The 19127-nt window shown below is 35.2% G+C and overlaps 1 protein-coding gene across 4 annotated transcripts in view; it reads right to left on the bottom strand.

Annotated features, from left to right (window-relative positions):
* The window catches only part of SLCO6A1 (solute carrier organic anion transporter family member 6A1), a 139836-nt gene that overhangs the window by 88993 nt on the left and 31716 nt on the right, over window positions 1–19127 (bottom strand). For 2 of the 4 annotated variants that reach the window (XM_008014049.3, XM_037985276.2), the window contains exons 3-5: window positions 18110–18295; window positions 16151–16247; window positions 216–337 (exon numbers count right to left, since the gene is read on the bottom strand). In XM_008014049.3, the coding sequence (XP_008012240.3) occupies window positions 216–337; window positions 16151–16247; window positions 18110–18295 (405 nt within the window). The remainder of the gene's footprint in view (window positions 1–215; window positions 338–16150; window positions 16248–18109; window positions 18296–19127) is intronic. The other 2 variants (XM_037985279.2, XM_037985282.2) reach the window with 2 other exon arrangements.

Raw genomic sequence — 19127 nt, 5'->3', positions numbered from 1 at the left:
ACATTCTGGTACATAAATCCAGTAATATTTGGCTGTAATCCTGATTTATTTGCTTAAATAACACTAGCACTTGGCACTGTATCTCTATGACAAACCACTACAGCGAGAGGCATACCCATTTTATAAAAAATGTAGTATAGTCATTCTATGAGAATAAGAACCATGGTGGAAGAAACTACTATCCTCCAATTTAATCAATTACATTTTATAGTCACCTGGCATATTGTGTGGAAAGCATGACAACGGTATTAATGTAAACCATGCAACGAGAGTGGCAGAAAGAAAACGAATCCACCAAGTCCATAGCCATTCTGTACTACCATTTGTGCCTGTAGTGCTTTAATAGAGAAAAATGAAAAGAATAATCAACTTTAGGTATTTGATTACAACAAAACCATAATCAAACAGAGTGAAGAAAGTGAGAGTGAGAGAGGGAGGGTTGGAAAGTGAGACAGAAATGGATTTTTTTTGTTGTTAATTTGTCACTATTGTTTGTTTTGTTGAGAGGGAGTAATTGTGAGTCCCCATCCTAATCTTTTCCCTTTTCCTTCTTTTTCTTGGCACCACTTAGGTAGCAAAAGGTACTTGTTTGTTCCTAGTTAAATTTTTTCCTCCACCAGAAGCTTTGTATTTGGAACACTATCTTTTAAAATCTCACCTCTCCTTTAAAATCATTCTTAAAAATCAAGCACTTAGACCTTTGTGACACACCTGGCCCTTTATGTTGCACAAGTGAAGCTTTTTATGGCATTTAATCCTTTCAATCACAAATATTTTGAAATCCCTTTCTTCTAGTCCCTTCTGTGAACTTTCAGATTTAGTGTGAATGTATCCTTCTAGTTATTATTCCAAATCACCCTTAGGACCCTTTGCTGTCTTCTGTCTTCTGTGCAATTTTTCTTCATCTGCCTTTGCTCACCATAAAGTCTTGCAGTGGGGAAGGTTATATGGGAAAGTCGAGGATTCTATGCTGGGATTTGTTATTATTCTAGATTTACTCATAATTATTTTGTAGTTTAAGCATACTTTGTCTTCAATTAATGCTGAAGCCATGGATTTGTGGAGAATTTTCATAGTTGTGAAGCTATTCTGTCATTTAAGGAGACGATTGGGGGAGTTGATTAATACATAGACACCATTGTCTTCTACTCCACACACATTTAACACCCCCTCCAAACAGCTACTGTGGGAGAATGCTCACATCCATGGGAACCATAGTTCTGGAAGTGCTGGTTTTTCATCGGTGTTTCTATTACCAACCAAGATCTGGTGAATAACTTGCTTGCAGACCTTGTATTTCATAGGAATGTAGAGAATGTACACTGTCTTATTCACTGATGGGACAACTCATTATTAAGGGTAGAAATTCCAATTTTCCTAGGGTTGCAGTCTTGATTGTCATTACCCACTGGTTATATATATATATGTGTATATATATATATATATATATATATATATATATATATATCTGCATATGCTACACTCAGGGAGTTTCAATTCCAGATTGTCACTAGGGGAGTATGTTTCCTCATTGGTTATAATAGTCAGGAGTTTTTTTCACTTTTGAACCCAGCTATGTATTCTAACTATATACATTATATTACATGTGATTATTACATTTATGTGTATATAATTGTGTACCCAAAAGAGGTAGAGAAATCAAGTAAAAAAACTATCAATTGTGATAAACAATATAATGGTTATATATAAAATATAGATATTCCATTCACAATACTAAAAAATGTATGAAATGCCTAGGAATAGGTTTAATGGAATATGTTCAATAAAAGAAATTATAAATCTTTATTGAAGGGTATAAAAGAACAGAGAAAAGAAAGTAACATACCATATGCATGAAAAGATAACAGTCCTAATGTGGTCCATAAATTCAAGTAATTCAAATCAAAATGCTTTGATTAAAACCTTAGATTATAAAATTTATATTGAAGAGTCATTTTGCAAACATAGCCCCAATGTTGCATAAAAAACAGTAATAAATGGATATTTCTCCTACCAAACAGCAAACTATGCAATAAAGCTTTAGTAACTAAAATATTGTAACATTGGCATGGGAATAGAAATGTGTATCAGGGAATAGATTAAATGAGACAAGAAGGAAATTTACAGATACAGGTAACTTTAATTTATGACGAAGATGGTATTTAATATCAATAAAAAACACATAATGATAGATAAATGTCATCAGTACAATTAGATATCCTCTTGAAGAAAAAAGAGAAGCTTGGCCCATGCCTCTTATATGCAAGAATAAACTGAAATTGAATGTTAAATATCAACATACAAACACATTTACAAAAGTACTAGAAAAAATATAGTCAAATATTTTAATAAGTTTATGGAGCATAAGAACTTCTTGTCCTAGCCAGAGCAATTAAACAAGAGAAAGAAATAAAAGGCATCCAAATCAGTAAAGAGGAAGTCAAACTGTTACTGTTCACCAATGATATGATCATATACCTAGAAAACCATAAAGACCCATTCAAAAAGCTCCAAGAACTGATGAATTCAGTAAAGTTTCAGGATAATGTATCAATGTACGTAAATCAGTAGCACTGCTATACACCAACAGAGACCAACCTGATAAACAAATCAAGAACTCAATCTTTTTTACAACAGCTGCAATAAAATAAAATAAAATAAAATAAAATAAAATAAAATAAAATAAAATAAAACAAAATAAAATAAAATAAAATAAAATAAAATACTTAGGAACACACCCAACCAAGGAGGTGAAAGACCACTACCAGGAAAACTACAAAGCACTCCTGAAAAGAAATCATAGGTGACACAAATGAATGGAGGCACTTTCCATGCTTATGAATGGATAAAATCAATATTGTGAAAATGACCATACTGCCAAAAGCAATCTATTCATTCAATGCAATTTCCATCAAAGTACCAACATCATTTTTCACAGAACTAGAAAAAACAATCCTAAAATTCACATGGAACTGAAAAAGAGCCTGCATAGCCAAAGCAAGACTAAGGAAAAATAACAAATCTAGAGGCATCACACCACCTGACTTCAAAATATACTACAAGGCTGTAGTCAGCAAAACAGCATGCTACCGGTATAAAAATAGGCACATAGACCAATGGGACAGAATAGAGAACCTATAAATAAAGCCAAATACTTGCAACCAACTGATCTTTGACAAAGCAAACAAAAACTTTAATTGGGAAAAGGGCATCCTATTCAACAAATGGTGCTTGGATAATTGGCAAGCAACATATAGAAGAATGAAACTGGATCCTCATTACCCACTTATACAAAAATCGACTCAAGTCTTACCTTATTGTCTTACCTTATACAAAAATCAACTCAAGATGGATCAAAGACTGAAATTTAAGACTTGACATCATAAAAATTCTAGAAAATAACATCATAGAAACTCTTCTAGATATTGGCTTAGGCAAAGAGTTAATGAACAAGAATCCCAAAGCAAATCCTAAAAGCAAAAATAAATATGAGACCTAATTAAACAGAAAAGCTTCTGCAGAGCAAAAGAAATAATCAGCAGAGAAAACAGACAACCCACATTGTGGGAGAAAATATTTGCGAACTATGCATATGACAGAGGACTAATATCCAGAATCAACTAGGAATTCAAACAAATCAGCAAGAAAAAAAACAATCCCATCAAAAAATGGGCAAAAGACATCAAGAAACAATTCTCTAAAGACAATATATAAATGCCCAACAAACATATGAAAAAATGCTCAATATCACTAATTAGCAAGGAAAGACAAGTTAAAACCACAATGAGATACTATCTTACTCCTGCAAGAATGCCCATAACTAAAAAATAAAAATTAGTAGATGTTGGTGTGGATGTGGTAAGAAAGGAATACTTTTACACTGCTGGTGGAAATGTAAACTAGTACGATCACTGTGGAAAACAGTATGGAGATTTCGTAAAGAACCGAAAGTAGAACTACCATTTGATCAAACAATCTCACTGCTGGGTATCCACCCAGAACAAAGTAAGTCATTATATGGAAAAGACGCTTGCACATACATGTTTATAGTAGCACAACTTGCAATTGCAAAAATATGGAACCAGCCTAAAAGCCCATCAACAAATGAGTGGATAAAGAAAATGTGGTATATATACACCATGGAATACTACTCCGCCATAAAAAGAAATAGTCCGGGCACGGTGGCTCACCTGTAATCCCAGCACTTTGGGCGGCCGAGGCAGGGGGATTACCTGAGCTCGGGAGTTCAAGACCAGCCTGACCAACGTGGAGAAACGCTATCTCTACTAAAAACACAAAATTATCCGGGCGTGGTGGCACATGCCTGTAATCGCAGTTGCTCGGGAGGCTGAGGCAGGAGAATTGCTTAAACCCGGGAGGCGGAGGTTACAGTGAGTTGAGATCGCGCCACTGCACTACAGCCTGGGCGAAAAGAGCAAAATTCAGTCTCAAAAAAAAAAAAAAAAAAAAAAAAGGAACAAAATAATGGCATTTGCAGCAACTGGACGGAATTGCGCATGTTCTCACTCATTAGTGGGAGCTAAGCTATGAGGATGTAAAGGCATAAGAAGAAATGTAATGGACTTTGGGGACTTGCAGGGGAGGGTAGGATGGGGGGTGAGGGATAAAAGACTATACATTGAGTACAGTGCACACTTCTCAGGTGGTGGGTGCACCAAAATCTCAGAAATAACCCCTAAAGAACTTATTCACATAACACCTGTTCCCCCAAAACTATCGAAATAAAAAAAAACAGAACGTCTTAAGAAAGAAAGAACATTCAAAGTTTATGGAAAGAAAAATATTGATATATTTGATGATATAAAAACTTTTAAAGTTTGTATAATATACTGTATACAAAGTTTAAGGACATTGGGAGAAATTATTTGTCATAGGTCTAGCAAACAATTAATATCCATAATAAGTGAAGAATTTTTATAAATCTATAAGAAATAATGAACCAATATAAAAATAAGACAGAATATAAGCAGCAATTTCAAAAAAATACAGAAGGCTAACATACATACTGAGTTCTAATAATACATTCTCTTTGAGTAATTTAATAAAAGGGACTATTTAAGTGACATAAGGAAAGTTTAAAGAAATCTGAATAGGAAGAGATGGTATCCTGGGTCTTGCAACAGAAGACAGCCATTACCACCTGAAAAGGTGCCTGAACAGGCAAGAGGAGACAGAAGTTAAGTGAACTCTACAGGTGGTTGTATCAGAGGGTCATAAGACAAATGTAGCCTTTATTAAAGAGACACCACCAAGCCACTGAGATTCATCAGGAAAGGAGAGGAAAGAATAAATATCCAGATTTAAGTTTCCTCAAGCTCTCAGATCTCTTGCCAGTGCTCTTCACAAGCCAAGCCTAAAACTAAGCTAGATTGTAAAGGAGACCAATGATGTCGTCTATAATAGATCAGCCTCTTTAGGTACAGAGCAGAGTGGAGAAAAGTAGAGAGTGGAACTATGGCAGCAAACTGGTGATATCCAACACACCCCATCACTTTTGTACCTCAGAATCTATTAGTGCTCTTTGCTGGAAAAAATAAAATTCTTGGGTGAGAAAATTCTTGAGATAACTACACCAAATCCTGTTAGCTATTATACAATCATGGCATTATAACAATTCAAATATATTTGCAATTGTAAACTAAAACATTGTTATAGAAGAAGTTGTTAGTGTCCCATTTGTATTATGTCACCTAGGCATTAATCACTCCCATATATAGCAAATGAATAACTTTGAATAGCAGGAACTCTATGCTTGGCCCAGTTCTCAGAGAGCAGGTCAGAAATCCTAGGGCTTAATATTAACTCTAGGAGCATCGCTTGACCAACAATTTCCGGAAGTTAGTGGATATATATCTATATCTGGGATAACTCTTATCTTACACTGTCCACCAGAGTTCTCCAGTGGGATTGAGTACTAGTTGCCCCAAGCAGTAAATTGCTTAATATAACGAACACTTTATTGTCTTTTTTAACTTCCTGTGCTTATTTCCACACTACCCTATCATGCTTCCTAGTATCATTTCTCAAATTAATAGTGTGCCCTCACGTATTTATCTCAATTCTTTGTCTCAAGTACGTTGAGAGAAAGGTATTGTGTCTAAAATAGTTACCATTACCAGGGCTCATCATATAACCTAGAAGAATAAAAATTAGAAGAAAATTAATGCAAAAACGTAGTTGCTACTGTCCCTGCATCGTTAGTAGTGACAAGGTCTGAGGTTACCATCACATCTTCCTTCGTTCACCATCTATTTTATGAATACCTTACCCTCAGCTAGTACCTTGGTTGGAAAGAATACTTCACCTGGTGAGGTGACCCAAACTATCGTTCCTATAAGATCTGAGCCTTAGTGGTATTTTCTTTAATGACTTGAGGCAGTTATTCATTAAAAAGAACTACTGGACAATGTGAATACTAAGAATCAAATAAATCCCCTGGATTTCAAACAAAGTTATGCCTGTCTCTGCTATATAGCAGAAACCCATTCCTCCCCAACCAGTAACTCAGAATGTTCACATTAGTTAGTACTGTGATTCTCTTTTTTCTTTTTAACTTTTATTTTAAGTTCATGGGTACAAGTGCAGGATGTGAAGGTTTGTTAAATAAGTAAATGTGTGTCGGGGGGGGTTGTTTTACAGATTATTTCATCAACCAGCTATTAAGTCTAGTATCAATTAGATACTTTTTCTGATCCTCTTCCTCCCCCCCACCCCACCCTCTGCCCTCCAGTGGGCCCCAGCTGTTTTTCCCATCTATGTATCTATGTGTTCTCGTAATTTAGTTCCCACTTGTAAGAGAGAAACTATGGTATTTGGTTTTCTATTCCTGCATTAGTTTACTAAGGATGATGGCCTCCGGCTCCATTCATATCCCTCCAAAGGACACAATCTCGTTCCTTTTTATGGCTGCATAGTATTCCATGGTGTATATTTATCCATTTTCTTTGTCTAGTCTATCATTGATGGGCATTTAGATCAATTCTATTTATTTGCTATTGTGAATAATGCTGCAATGAACATACCATGAACAACCAGCATGTGTCTTTCTAATTGGATGATGTTTATCTTTGGGTATATACCCAGTAATAGAATTGCTAGGTTGAATGGTATTTCAGTCTCTAGGTCTTTGAGGAATTACCGCACTGTCTTCCACAATGGTTGAACTAATTTATACTCCCACCAAGAGTGTAAAAGAGTTCCTTTTTCTCCACAGCCTCACCAGCATCTGTAATTTTTTTACTTCTTAATAGCCATTGTGACTTATGTGAGATAGTACCTCGTTGTGGTTTTGATTTGCATTTCTCTAATGATTAGTGATGTTGAGACTTTTTTCATATGATTGTGGGCCACATGTGAGTCTTTTTTTGAGAAGTGTCTGTTCATGTCCTTTGGCCACTTTTTAATGGAGTTTTTTTTTTTTTTTTTCCTTGTAAATTTATACTCCTTATCAATGCTGGATATTATTAGACTTTGGTCAGATGCATAGCTTGTCAAAATTTTCTCCCATTCTGTAGGTTGTCTGTTTACTCTGTTGATAGTTTCTTTGGCTGTTCAGTAGCTCTTTAGTTTAATTAGATCTCAATAATCAATTTTTGCTTTCGTTGCAATTGTTTTGGTGTCTTCACCATGAAATCTTTGCCCATGCCTATTCCTGAATGGTACAGCCTAGGTTTTCTTCTAGGGTTTTTATAGCTTTGGGTTTTACATTTAAGTCTTTAATCCATCTTGAATTGATTTTTGTATATTGTGATTTTTTGCATATGGTGTATATGAAGTTCTGATTCCTTTGTAAACCTTGTCTTTACCAAAAATACAAAAACATCATCCTGGTATGATGATGCATGCCTGTAGTCCCAGCTACTCCAGAGGTGGGAAGATCACCTGAGTCCAGGAATCGAGGCTTTAGTGAGCTGTGATTACACCACTGCACTCCAGCCCGGGTGAGAATCTCTTTAAAAAAATAACAAAACTGGTGGCAGGCAAGAGATCTTTTGCAGGGGACCTTCCATTTATAAAACCATCAAATCTCATGAAACTTATTCACTACATATGAGTACAGTATGAGGAAAACTGCCGCTACAATTCAATTATCTCCACTTGGCCTCACCCTTACCATGTGGGGATTATTACATTGAAGGTGAGATTTGGGTAAGGACACAGCCAAACCGTATCAGTGTCCTTGAATGTTCTTTTATATTTGTATGGTATCAGTAGTATCTCCCATTTCATTTCTAATTGAGGTTATTTGAATCATCTTTCTTTCTTTCCTGGTTAATGTCACTAAAGGTCTATATATTTTGTTTATCTTTTCAAAGAACCAGCTTTGTGTTTCATTTATCTTTTGTATTTTTTGTTTCAATTTCATTTAGTTCTGCTCTGATCTTTGTTATTTCTTTTCTTCTGCTGATTCTGTGTTTGGCTCATTCTTGTTTCTCTAGTTCCTTGAAGTGTGACCTTAGATGGTCTAATCATGCTCTTTCAGAGTTTTTTATGTAGGCATTTAATGCTATAAACTTTCCTTTTAGCATTGCTTTTGCTGCATCCCACGGGGTTTGATAGGTTTGTGTCACTATTATTGTTCAGTTCAAAGAAATGTTTAATTTCCATATTGATTTCATTATTGATCCAGTAATCATTCAGGAGCAGGTTGTTTAATTTCCATGTATTTGCATGATTTTGAGGCTTCCTTTTGGAGTAGATTTCCAATTTTATTCCACTGTGGTCTGAGAGGATACTTGATACGCTTTCGATTGTCTTAAATTTATCGAGACATATTTTGTGGCCTATCATACAGTCTATCTTGGAGAATGTTTCATGTGTTGATGAAAAGAATATATCCTGCAGTTGTTGGGTAGAATGTTCTGTAAATATCTGTTAAGTCCATTTGTTCTAAGGTATATTTTAAGTCCATTGTTTCTTTGTTGACTTTCTGTCTTGATGACCTATCTAGTATTGTCAGTGGAGTATTGAAGTCCCCACTATTATTGTGTTGTCATCTATCTCATTTCTTACATTGAGTAGTAATTATTTTAAAAGTTTAGGAGCTCCAGCATTAAGTGCATATATATTTGGGATTGTGACATTTTCCTGTTGAACTAGACTTTTTATCATTTTATAATATCCCTGTTTTTCTTTTTTAACTGTTGTTGCTTTAAAGTCTGTTTTGTCTGATATAAGCTACTCCTGCTCACTTTTAGTTACCATTTGCATGGAATATCTTTTTTTACCCTTTCACTTTAAGTTTATGTGAGTCCTTATGTATTACGTGAGTCTCTTGAAGACAGCAGGTACTTGGTTTTCTTCTAGGGCTTTAAGGTTTCAGGTCTTACGTTTAAGTCTTTAATCCATCTTGAGTTAATTTTTGTATAAGGTGTAAGAAAAAGATCCAGTTTCAGCTTTCTACCTATGGCTAGCCAGTTTTCCCAGTACCATTTATTAAATAGGAATCCTTTCCCCATTGCTTGTTTTTATCAGGTTTGTCAAAGATCAGATGGTTGTAGATGTGTGGTGTTATTTCTGAGACCTCTGTTCTGTTCCATTGTACTATATGTCTGTTTTGGTACCAGTACCATGCTGTTTTGGTTACTGTAGCCTTGTAGTATAGTTTGAAGTCAGGTAGCTCGATGCCTCCAGCTTTGTTCTTTTGGCTTAGGATTGCCTTGCCTGTGCAGGCTTTTTTTTGGTTTCACATGAAGTTTAAAGTAGTTTTTTCCCAATTCTGTGAAGAAAGTCATTGGTAGCTTGATGGGGATGGCATTGAATCTATAAATTACCTTGGGCAGTATGGCCATTTTCACAATATTGATTCTTCGTATCCATGAGCATGGAATATTCTTCCATTTGTTTGTGTCCCTTTTTATTTCGTTGAGCAGTGGTTTGTAGTTTTCCTTGAAGAGGTCCTTCATATCCCTTGTAAGTTAGATTCCTAGGTATTTTATTCTCTTTGTAGTAATTGTGAATGGGAATTCGCTCATGATTTTGCTCTCTGTCTGTTCTTGGTGTATAGGAATGCTTGTGATTTTTGCACATTGATTTTGTATCCTGAGACTTTGCTGAAGTTGCTTATCAGCTTAAGGAGATTTTGGGCTGAAATGATGGGGTTTTCTAAGTATACAATCATGTCATCTGCAAACAGGGACAATTAGACTTCCTCTTTTCCTAATTGGATACCCTTTATTTCTTTCTCTTGCCTGATTGCCCTGGCCAGAACTTCCAATACTATGTTGAATAGGAGTGGTGAGAGAGGGCATCCTTGTCTTGTGCCAGTTTTCAAAGGGAATGCTTCCAGGTTTTGCATATTCAGTATGATATTGGCTGTGGGTTTGTCATAAATAGTTATTTTGAGATACGTTCCGTCAATCCCTAGTTTATTGAGAGTTTTTAGCATGAAAGGCTGTTGAATTTTGTCGAAGGTCTTTTCTGCATCTATTGAGATAATCGTGGTTTTTGTCATCGGTTCTGTTTATGTGATGGATTTTGTTTATTGATTTGCATATGTTGAACCAGCCTTGCATCCCAGGGATGAAGCCGACTTGATCATGGTGGATAAGCTTTTTGATGAACTGCTGGATTTGGTTTGCCAGTATTTTCTTGAGGATTTTCGCATTGATGTTCATCAGGGATATTGGCCTAAAATTCTCTTTTTTTGTTGTGTCTCTGCCAGGCTTTGGTATCAGGATGATGCTTGCCTCATAAAATGAGTTAAGGAGGATTCCCTCCCCCTTTCTATTGTTTGGAATAGTTTCAGAAGGAATGGTACCAGCTCTTCTTTGTACCTCTGGTAGAATTCAGTTGTCAATCTGTCCGGTCCTGGACTTTTTATCATTGGCAGGCTATTAAATATTGCCTCAATTTCAGAGCCGGTTACTGGTCTATTTAGAGATTCAACTTCTTCCTGGTTTAGTCTTGGGAAGGTCTATGTGTCCAGGAATTTATCCATTTCTTCTAGATTTTCTAGTTTATTTGCATAGAGGAGTTTATAGTATTCTCTGATGGTAGTTTATATTTCTGTGAGATCAGTGGTGATATCCCCTTTATCATTTTTTATTGTGTGTATTTGATTCTTCTCTCTTTTCTTCTTTATTAGTCTTACTAGCAGTCTATCTATTTTGTTAATCTTTTCAAAAAACCAGTTCCTGGATTCACTAATTTTTTGAAGGGTTTTTGTCTCATGGAGTGTTCCCTTGAGCAGGAGATGTGGTACTCTCCTGCTTCCCCTAGGGATGGGGCTTCCTGAAAGCTGGATTGTAGCGATTATTATTTCTCTTCTGGTCTAGCTACCCAGTGGAATTACCAGGCTTCAGGCTGGTACTGGGGAGTGTCTCTAAAGAGTCCTATAATGTGATTTTCTTAAGGCCTCTCAGCCATGGAATCTGGCACCTGTTTTGGTGGAGGTAGCAGGGGAATGCAGTGGACTCTGTTAAGGTCCTTGGTTGTAGTTTTGTTTAGTGCACTGGTTTTCTCATTGTCGTTTGTGCTTGTAATAAAGGTGTCATGTGGAGAGACTCAGGACCTCTGTTAGCCAGGATGTTATAGGCAGTGGAGTTAACTGTTGTTTTCTCCTTTCTTGGGGCATGGTTGTTCTTTCATGAGTTGTTGTAATGATTTCTCCATGGTCATTTTTCACATGAGCCCACTAATGAAGACCTAGGTTGGTTTTTAAAAAAGAGATGGAGGCTCACTGATATTAACAGGATTGGTCATATTGTTCAACTGACTTGAGAACCTTCCGAAGTAAATCCCTTCTTCATGTGCCCCTTCAGAGACGTTCAACCACATGTTCTTCTTACCACCTATTTTCCAATCTTGCTCTAAGTCTCTAACTACCCAAACAAGCTGAATATAAATCATTAGATATTTATACCTCAGGCCATCTCTCCTATATTAAGTGGACAACCTTAATACAGGACAGCCTGAAGTTCTAACTGCTAGAAGGATTTCCTGTATCTTAAGGTCACTGTTTAGTGAAGCCATAATGGAGTGGCCATTCCTTTCTGAACATTCACACACTTAAATGTTTCTTTTTCTCTGGAAATATTCTCTAGCATTGTTAAAATAACCTATACAACCCAGAATTTTTTAAAATTACTTTGTCATTTGAATTAAATGCTATTCCCACCTAATTTCCTAAAGCCTTAATCCCAATCCACAGCCTGTGATAATTTTAATAACTATGTCCAATTTATCACTAGCAAGAATATCTGTGCACACAAACATTCAACATAGTTCTGGAACCCTATTATTGCTACTTCTGATACTGCTGCTAATATCACTCAGAATCCTGGTAGAAAATGTATACTTAACTCACACTAGATCATTTGAAGAGGGATAAGGGAACTATTTTTAGTAATGTGGGCAGACTTCAGGGAAAATAACAAGGCATAGTATAACATTCTGGGGCTAGCAATAGTAGCAACCTCTTATCACAGCCCTGAATGTCATTGGAACAGTGCTTAATAAATGTTGAGGGTATCCTGCTGATAGGCATGACCTTCAGAAGCCTTCCCCTGCCTTCTCATCTGCCAGTGACTCTCAGTGGCAAAACCTAAGTGAAATCTAGAGTACAGAGGAATACATTGAGGCTGTCAGTACAGGTCAGCCTCCCTGAGCAGAGGAGGATGGAGAAGATGTTAGAAAGATGAAGAGTAAATTTAGAGAGGCAAACAAAATATATTCAGCACACAGCTTATTCCCTGAAAACTTATCTGTTCCCTTTTATGATATTTGTCTGGTAGTTACCAAAAATTTATACTAGCTAGGTAAGAACCCAAGTGAGTTGCCAGGGGACCTAGCAAGATAGTTTCCAGGTAGTATCTGTAGCAATAAACAACCATGGAACCATTCTTTGGTATCTCAGTTTCTACTAGTTCTTCCTTCATATGAACTCAGAATTTCGGAAATGGAAGGTTCACTTCTCTATTTTCTTAAAGTGGTAGGTATAGCTCCTTAATTAACTCCATCATCTCAAAAAGAGAACAAGAAAAGTTGAGGAGGAGGTAACTGATGGTACTAGTTCCCAATATATAATTAAAATACAGTTTTAAAATACATATTTATAAAACTGTTGAAAGGAAATAGCAGAGATTACAGCAGAATTGCTATAAATGAAACAGAGCCTGGGAAAACCATAGAGAAAATAAACAAAACAAAGAGATGGTTTTTTAAAAGAGATTAACAAAATTGACAAACCTTGGCCAGAGAAATTAAGAAAAAGGAGATAAGACTCAAATAACAAAAATCAGAAATGAGCGGAAGACTTTACAACTAAATGCCACAGAAATAAGAAAAATCACAAGAAACTACTATGAATAATTATATCCCAACAAATTAGATAACTTAGAAGACATGGATACATTTCTAGAAACATTCAACCTACCAACAAAATGATGAAGAAACAAAATATCTGAACAGACCTGTAACTAGTAAGGTGATTGAATCAACTGTCAAAAACCTCCCAAAAAAGGAAAGCCCAGGGCCAAATAGCTTCATTGGAGAACCGTACCAAATATTTCAATAAGCATTGACAATAATCCTCCTCAAAATCCTCCAAGTAATTGAAGAGGAGGGAACACTTCAAATTCTTTCTATGTGGCCAACCTACTCTAATACTAAACCTAGACAAAGATACTACAAGAAAACTACAGACTAATATCTCTGATGAATACTGATGAAAAAAATTCTAATCAAAACACAAGCAAATTGAATGTAACAGCATATTAAAGGGATTATACATCATAATCAAGTGGGATGTATTCCTGGAATATAAAGATGGTTCAGCATATGAAAATAAATCAGTATAATACACCACATTAACATAATAGAGAAAAACCACATGATCATATCAATTGATTCAGAAAAAGCATTTGACAAAATTCAATGCCCTTTTATGACAAAAGCACTGAGAAAACTAGGAATACAAGGAAATTACACCTCAACCTAGTAAAGGTCTTATATTAAAAGCCTACAGTTAACATCATGCTCAATGGTGAAAATCAGCAAGTTTTCTAAGATCAGGAACAAATCCATAGTTTGTTCTCCCCATGTTCAACATAGTACTGGAAGGTCCTAGCCAGAAAAATTGGGGAAGAAAAAGAAATAAAAGACATCCAAATTGGAGAGGAAGAAGTAAAATTATCTCTGTTCTCAGATGACATGATCTTATATATAGAAAACCCTAAGGATCATACATACATGCATACACATACCATATGCCTAACTATTAGAACTACTAAATGAATTTAGTAAAGTTGAAGGATGCAATATCAACACACAAATATCAGTTGTATTTCCATACACTAACAATGAACAGTGTACAAGGAGAAAGACTTGCACATTGCAAACTATAAAACATTGCTGAAAAAAAGTAAAGACACAAATAGATGTAAAGCTATCCCATGTTTATGGATTAAACACAAGAGTTAATATTAATATTCTTAGAATTAGAATATTGTTAAAATGCTTATACAGCCCAAAATGAAACACAGATTTAATGCAATCTCTATCAAAATTCCAATGGCATTTTTTACAAAAATAAGAAAAATTCATGTGAAATCAGAAAAGACCCTGAACAGCCAAATCAGTCTTGAAAAAGAAAAACAAAGTTGGAGGCATAACACTTCCTGATTTCAAATATATTGCAAAGCTACAGTCCTCAAAACAGTAGGGTACTGGTATAAAGACCGACACATAGACCAATGAAATAGAACAGAGAACCCAGAAATAACCCCTCATATATATGGTCAAATGATCTTTGACAGGGGCGCCAACACTACACAATGTGCAAAGAATTGTCTTCAAAAAACAATGTTGGGAAAACTGGATATCCACATGCAAAAGAATGAAGTTGGACCCTTACCTTACACCATATACAAAAATTAACTCAAAATGGATTAGACATCTAAACACAAGGCCTGAAACCATAAAATTCTTAGAGGAAAGCATAGGGAGAATGCTTCATGACATTGGATTTGACGATTATTTTTAGGATATTACACCAAAAGCCTAGGCAGCAAACCAAAAACAGACGAATGCACTATACAGAACTTAAAAACTTTTTTGCAGTAAAGGAAACAATTGGTGAAGTGAAAAGGCAACCTGCAGAATGGTGCAAACCGTGTATTGAAAAGAGGCTAATATGCAGAATATATAAAGAACTTCAACCCAACAACAACAAAAAAGCAATCTGAATTAAAAATGGCCAAAGGACTTGGATTGATAAAAGAAGGTATACAAATGGTCAAGAAGCATTGAAAAGATACTCAACACCACTAATAATCAGGGAAATGCAAATCAAAACCATAATAAGGTATCACGTTGGATCCATTAGGATGATCACTATCAGAAAAACAAACAAACAGAAAAAACAAGTATTGGTGAGGATGTGGAGAAATTGGAACCCTGTGCACTGCAGGAATGTAAAACGGTGCAGTTTTTATAAAAAACAGTATAAAAGTTTTTCAAAAAAATAAAATTGGAAAAATAGACTTACCTTATGATCTAGCAATCCAATTTCTGAGTATATATATAAAAGAATTGACAACAGGATATCTGTGAGATATTTGTACACCTGTATTAATTGCAGCATTATTCACAGTAGTAAAGAGCTGGAAGCAACTTAAATGTCCATTGAAAAATGGATGAATAAAGCCAATGTGGTATGTACAATAATACAGTGGAGTATTATTCAGCCTTAAATTAAGAAGGATATCCTGTTATATGCTACAACATGCATGAAACTTCAAAATATTATTTAAAGTGAAATAAGTCAATCACAAAAAGACAAATACTGCATGATTCCAGTTTTATAAGGTGTCTGAAACAGTCAAACTCTCAGAAACAGAAAGTAAAACAATGACTGCATTTTTGCAAGATGCAAAAATTCTAGATATATATTGAAAAACAATGTGCACATAGTTAACAGTGCTGTACTATACACTTAAAAATATTTAAGACGTATACTTTAGATGTATTTATGTGTACAAATATGTGCATATAAGTCACATTTGCATATACTTCTTCTAAAACTATAGTTGTTACAAATTAAATATGTGTGTTTATTTATAAGCTATGGTAGCTATTTAGTAAATATTTTATACAATGTAAACAAAAGAAAGAAAAAACAATGCCTTACTTTGTTGCAGAAGTATTATTCTCAGGGACTTTAACTAGTGGTGCTCCTATCACATAACCCATACCATATCCAATCATTGACGTACATTCTGCAATACCTGTAAAATAAAAATGAACATCAAGCAATTTCATAAGCCAGCTTTGTTATGATAAAAATGGACTGAAATTGATTACTTCTGAAAGCTTTTCATAGCATTCTGTATTAGTCAGAGTTCTCCAGAGAAACAAAACCAGTAAAAGAGAGAGAAAAACAATAATGGAAAACCAAACATCATTATGTTCTCACAAGTGGGAGCCATGCTATGAGAATGCAAAAGCATAAGAATGATATAATGGACTTTGGGGACTCGGGGGTAATGGTGAGAGGTAGGTGAAGGATAAAAGACTGCACATTGGGTATAGTGTACACTGCTTGGGGGATGGATGCATCAAAATCTCATAAATCACCATTAAAGAGCTTATCTATGTAACCAGATACCACCTGTTCCCCCTGAAACTACTGAAATTAAAAAACATTTTAAACACAAAAATAAAAATCACCTTCAAAAAACAAAGAGAAAGAGAACACAGAGATTCATTTTGAGGAACTGGTTCATACAAAATACAATTGTGAGGCCTAGCAAGTACCAAATTCGTAGGGCAGACCAGTAGGCTGGATGTTGCAGTTGATGTTACAGTCTTTAGGTAGAATTGCTTCTTCAGAAAACCTCAGTGTTTGCTCATAGAACCTTCAACTGATTGAATGAGGCCCACCCACATTATGAAATCAGTTTTGCTCAAATTCTGAGGATTGTAAATGTTCATCGCATCTAAAAACAACCATCACCAAAACATCTAGAGTAGTGTTTGCCCATACAACCAGGTGTCATAACCTAACCAAGCAAACACATAAAACTAACCATCATATGTATTATCCAATGCATGTAGTAGAGAAACTCAGTATATAATTCATTATACCTTATTTAATATATATATTTAGTGTAATATACATAAAATATATTTAACTAGAAATTCAAAATGTCTTATTTTATTTAATTTTGGGTGCTCTAGCAAGGTGATACTTTAAAGTTATCATTACTTCTGCACCCTTCACCTTAGCTACCAGGATGTGTCAATACACCTTCACAATAAGTATATAAAAACAACTTTAAATTTATTTTCAAAAGTGATAGTTAGATAACCCTGTACAAATAGATGATCTACCAGGACCAGAATCTATTGCAATATAAGAGAGTACAGATTATTCTGAGATATAGCCAGGATTACTTCTTATGGGATACAGTAGCATAGACACTGTAAATAGGGATAGTATGCTATTATTAATTAAGTGTACATATATATGAATATACATGTTTATAAATGTGCATACACATATACATAAAGAGTATAATTTGTATTACTTAAGAAGGTATTTTTTGTTTGTTTGTTTTTTTGTTTGAGAGTCTTGCTCTGTCACCCAGGCAGCAGTGGTGCGATCTTGGCTCACTGCAATCTCAACCTCCTGGGTTTAAGCAAGTCTCCTGACTCAGCCTGCAGAGTAGCTGAGATTACAGGTGCTCGCCACCACACCTGGCTAATTTTTTTGTATTTTTAGTAGAGACAGGGTTTCACTATGTTGACCAGGCTGGTTTTGAACTCCTGAACTCAAGTGATCTGCCTGCCTCAGCCTCTCAAAGTTCTAGGATTACAGGCATGAGCCACCATGCCTGGCCGAAAGTATGTATTATTTCAATTGCTCTGTGTATTTTCGGTGACATTCAGGTGACAAGTCTAGAAACCCAAATCTCAAACAATTCCTCAGAATTATGTGAATCAATGTGATTTGGAGGTTTGGTATACTAGTTATTTATTACAATGTTATCATAAGGGCCAATAGTACTTTTGTATCAGCTTAGATATGCATACCAAAATTCAAGGAAAATCAAAATGGGTCAATCATAATAGAGGAGGTAAAACTTACCTACATAGATACCAGCTGAGTGTGTAGCAACGTTCTCATCAATAAAGGTTGTTCCAAGGATATAAAGAGGCATTCCTGCTATTCCCTGCATAGTCTGCCCAAGGGTGATGAAATACAGGTATTTTGATTGGAACGATGCATCACTGCTCTGGCAACCACTGACAACCTTTATTTCTGTGCAAATATCTTTTGAAAAGACAATGATTACATTTTTGTTAATTGAACTCAAACATAAAACAAATGTGCAGCATTCTTTATCAAATATTTTACAAGCTATTTCCAAAATTAAGCTTTTTTCTTTAAGTTAACATTTCATTTACATTGAATGTAGTAGTACTGCAATCAATCATCACGTTCTCAGAAAAATGCCATCACACATTTGGACCAGACACAGCACACACCTGTAGTACCAGCTACTCGGAAAGGTGAAGTGAGAGGACTGTGACAAGCCTGGGCAACATATTGTGACCCCGTCTCCAAAATAAAAGATTAAAAAAAAAAGGAAGAAATTGTGTGGGAATCTTGCAAAAGATACATATATTATAAACCAAAACATAAACGTGCATGCATGATTGTATGTATGTGTGCACAGATATGTTTGTGTATTTATATCTATGCATTTACACATACACATATTCCTCTTAAATTTGACATCTAATTCCCCTGACTTTTGACCCTAGGCTAAAAGTATTTCTAATGTTCTAGATTATCTGCGTTATCAAAGAGTGCCTTCTGAGTTTAGTTTTATGTTCACCTCTTTAACAATCTTTATATTCACTTTGTCTCACTCTGATTAAATAATTTCCCATTTTAGACCCACTAACTTTCAGAACATATGTTCATAAGGACAAGGCATTATACAGTGAACATTTCTTTCCATTAGAGTTAGTCATTATGTGGTCATCCACTAGATTTTAATTTCTTTCAGGTCATAGTGTATTTCTTTTTTTTTTTTTCCATAGTGTATTTCTTATACTTTTTTTATTTACATGGTTATATAACAATATTAAGTAAATGC

This window comes from Chlorocebus sabaeus, chromosome 23, assembly GCF_047675955.1.
Source record: "Chlorocebus sabaeus isolate Y175 chromosome 23, mChlSab1.0.hap1, whole genome shotgun sequence".
NCBI classification, from domain to species: domain Eukaryota; kingdom Metazoa; phylum Chordata; class Mammalia; order Primates; family Cercopithecidae; genus Chlorocebus; species Chlorocebus sabaeus.
This window is presented reverse-complemented; position numbering and strand designations above follow the sequence as displayed.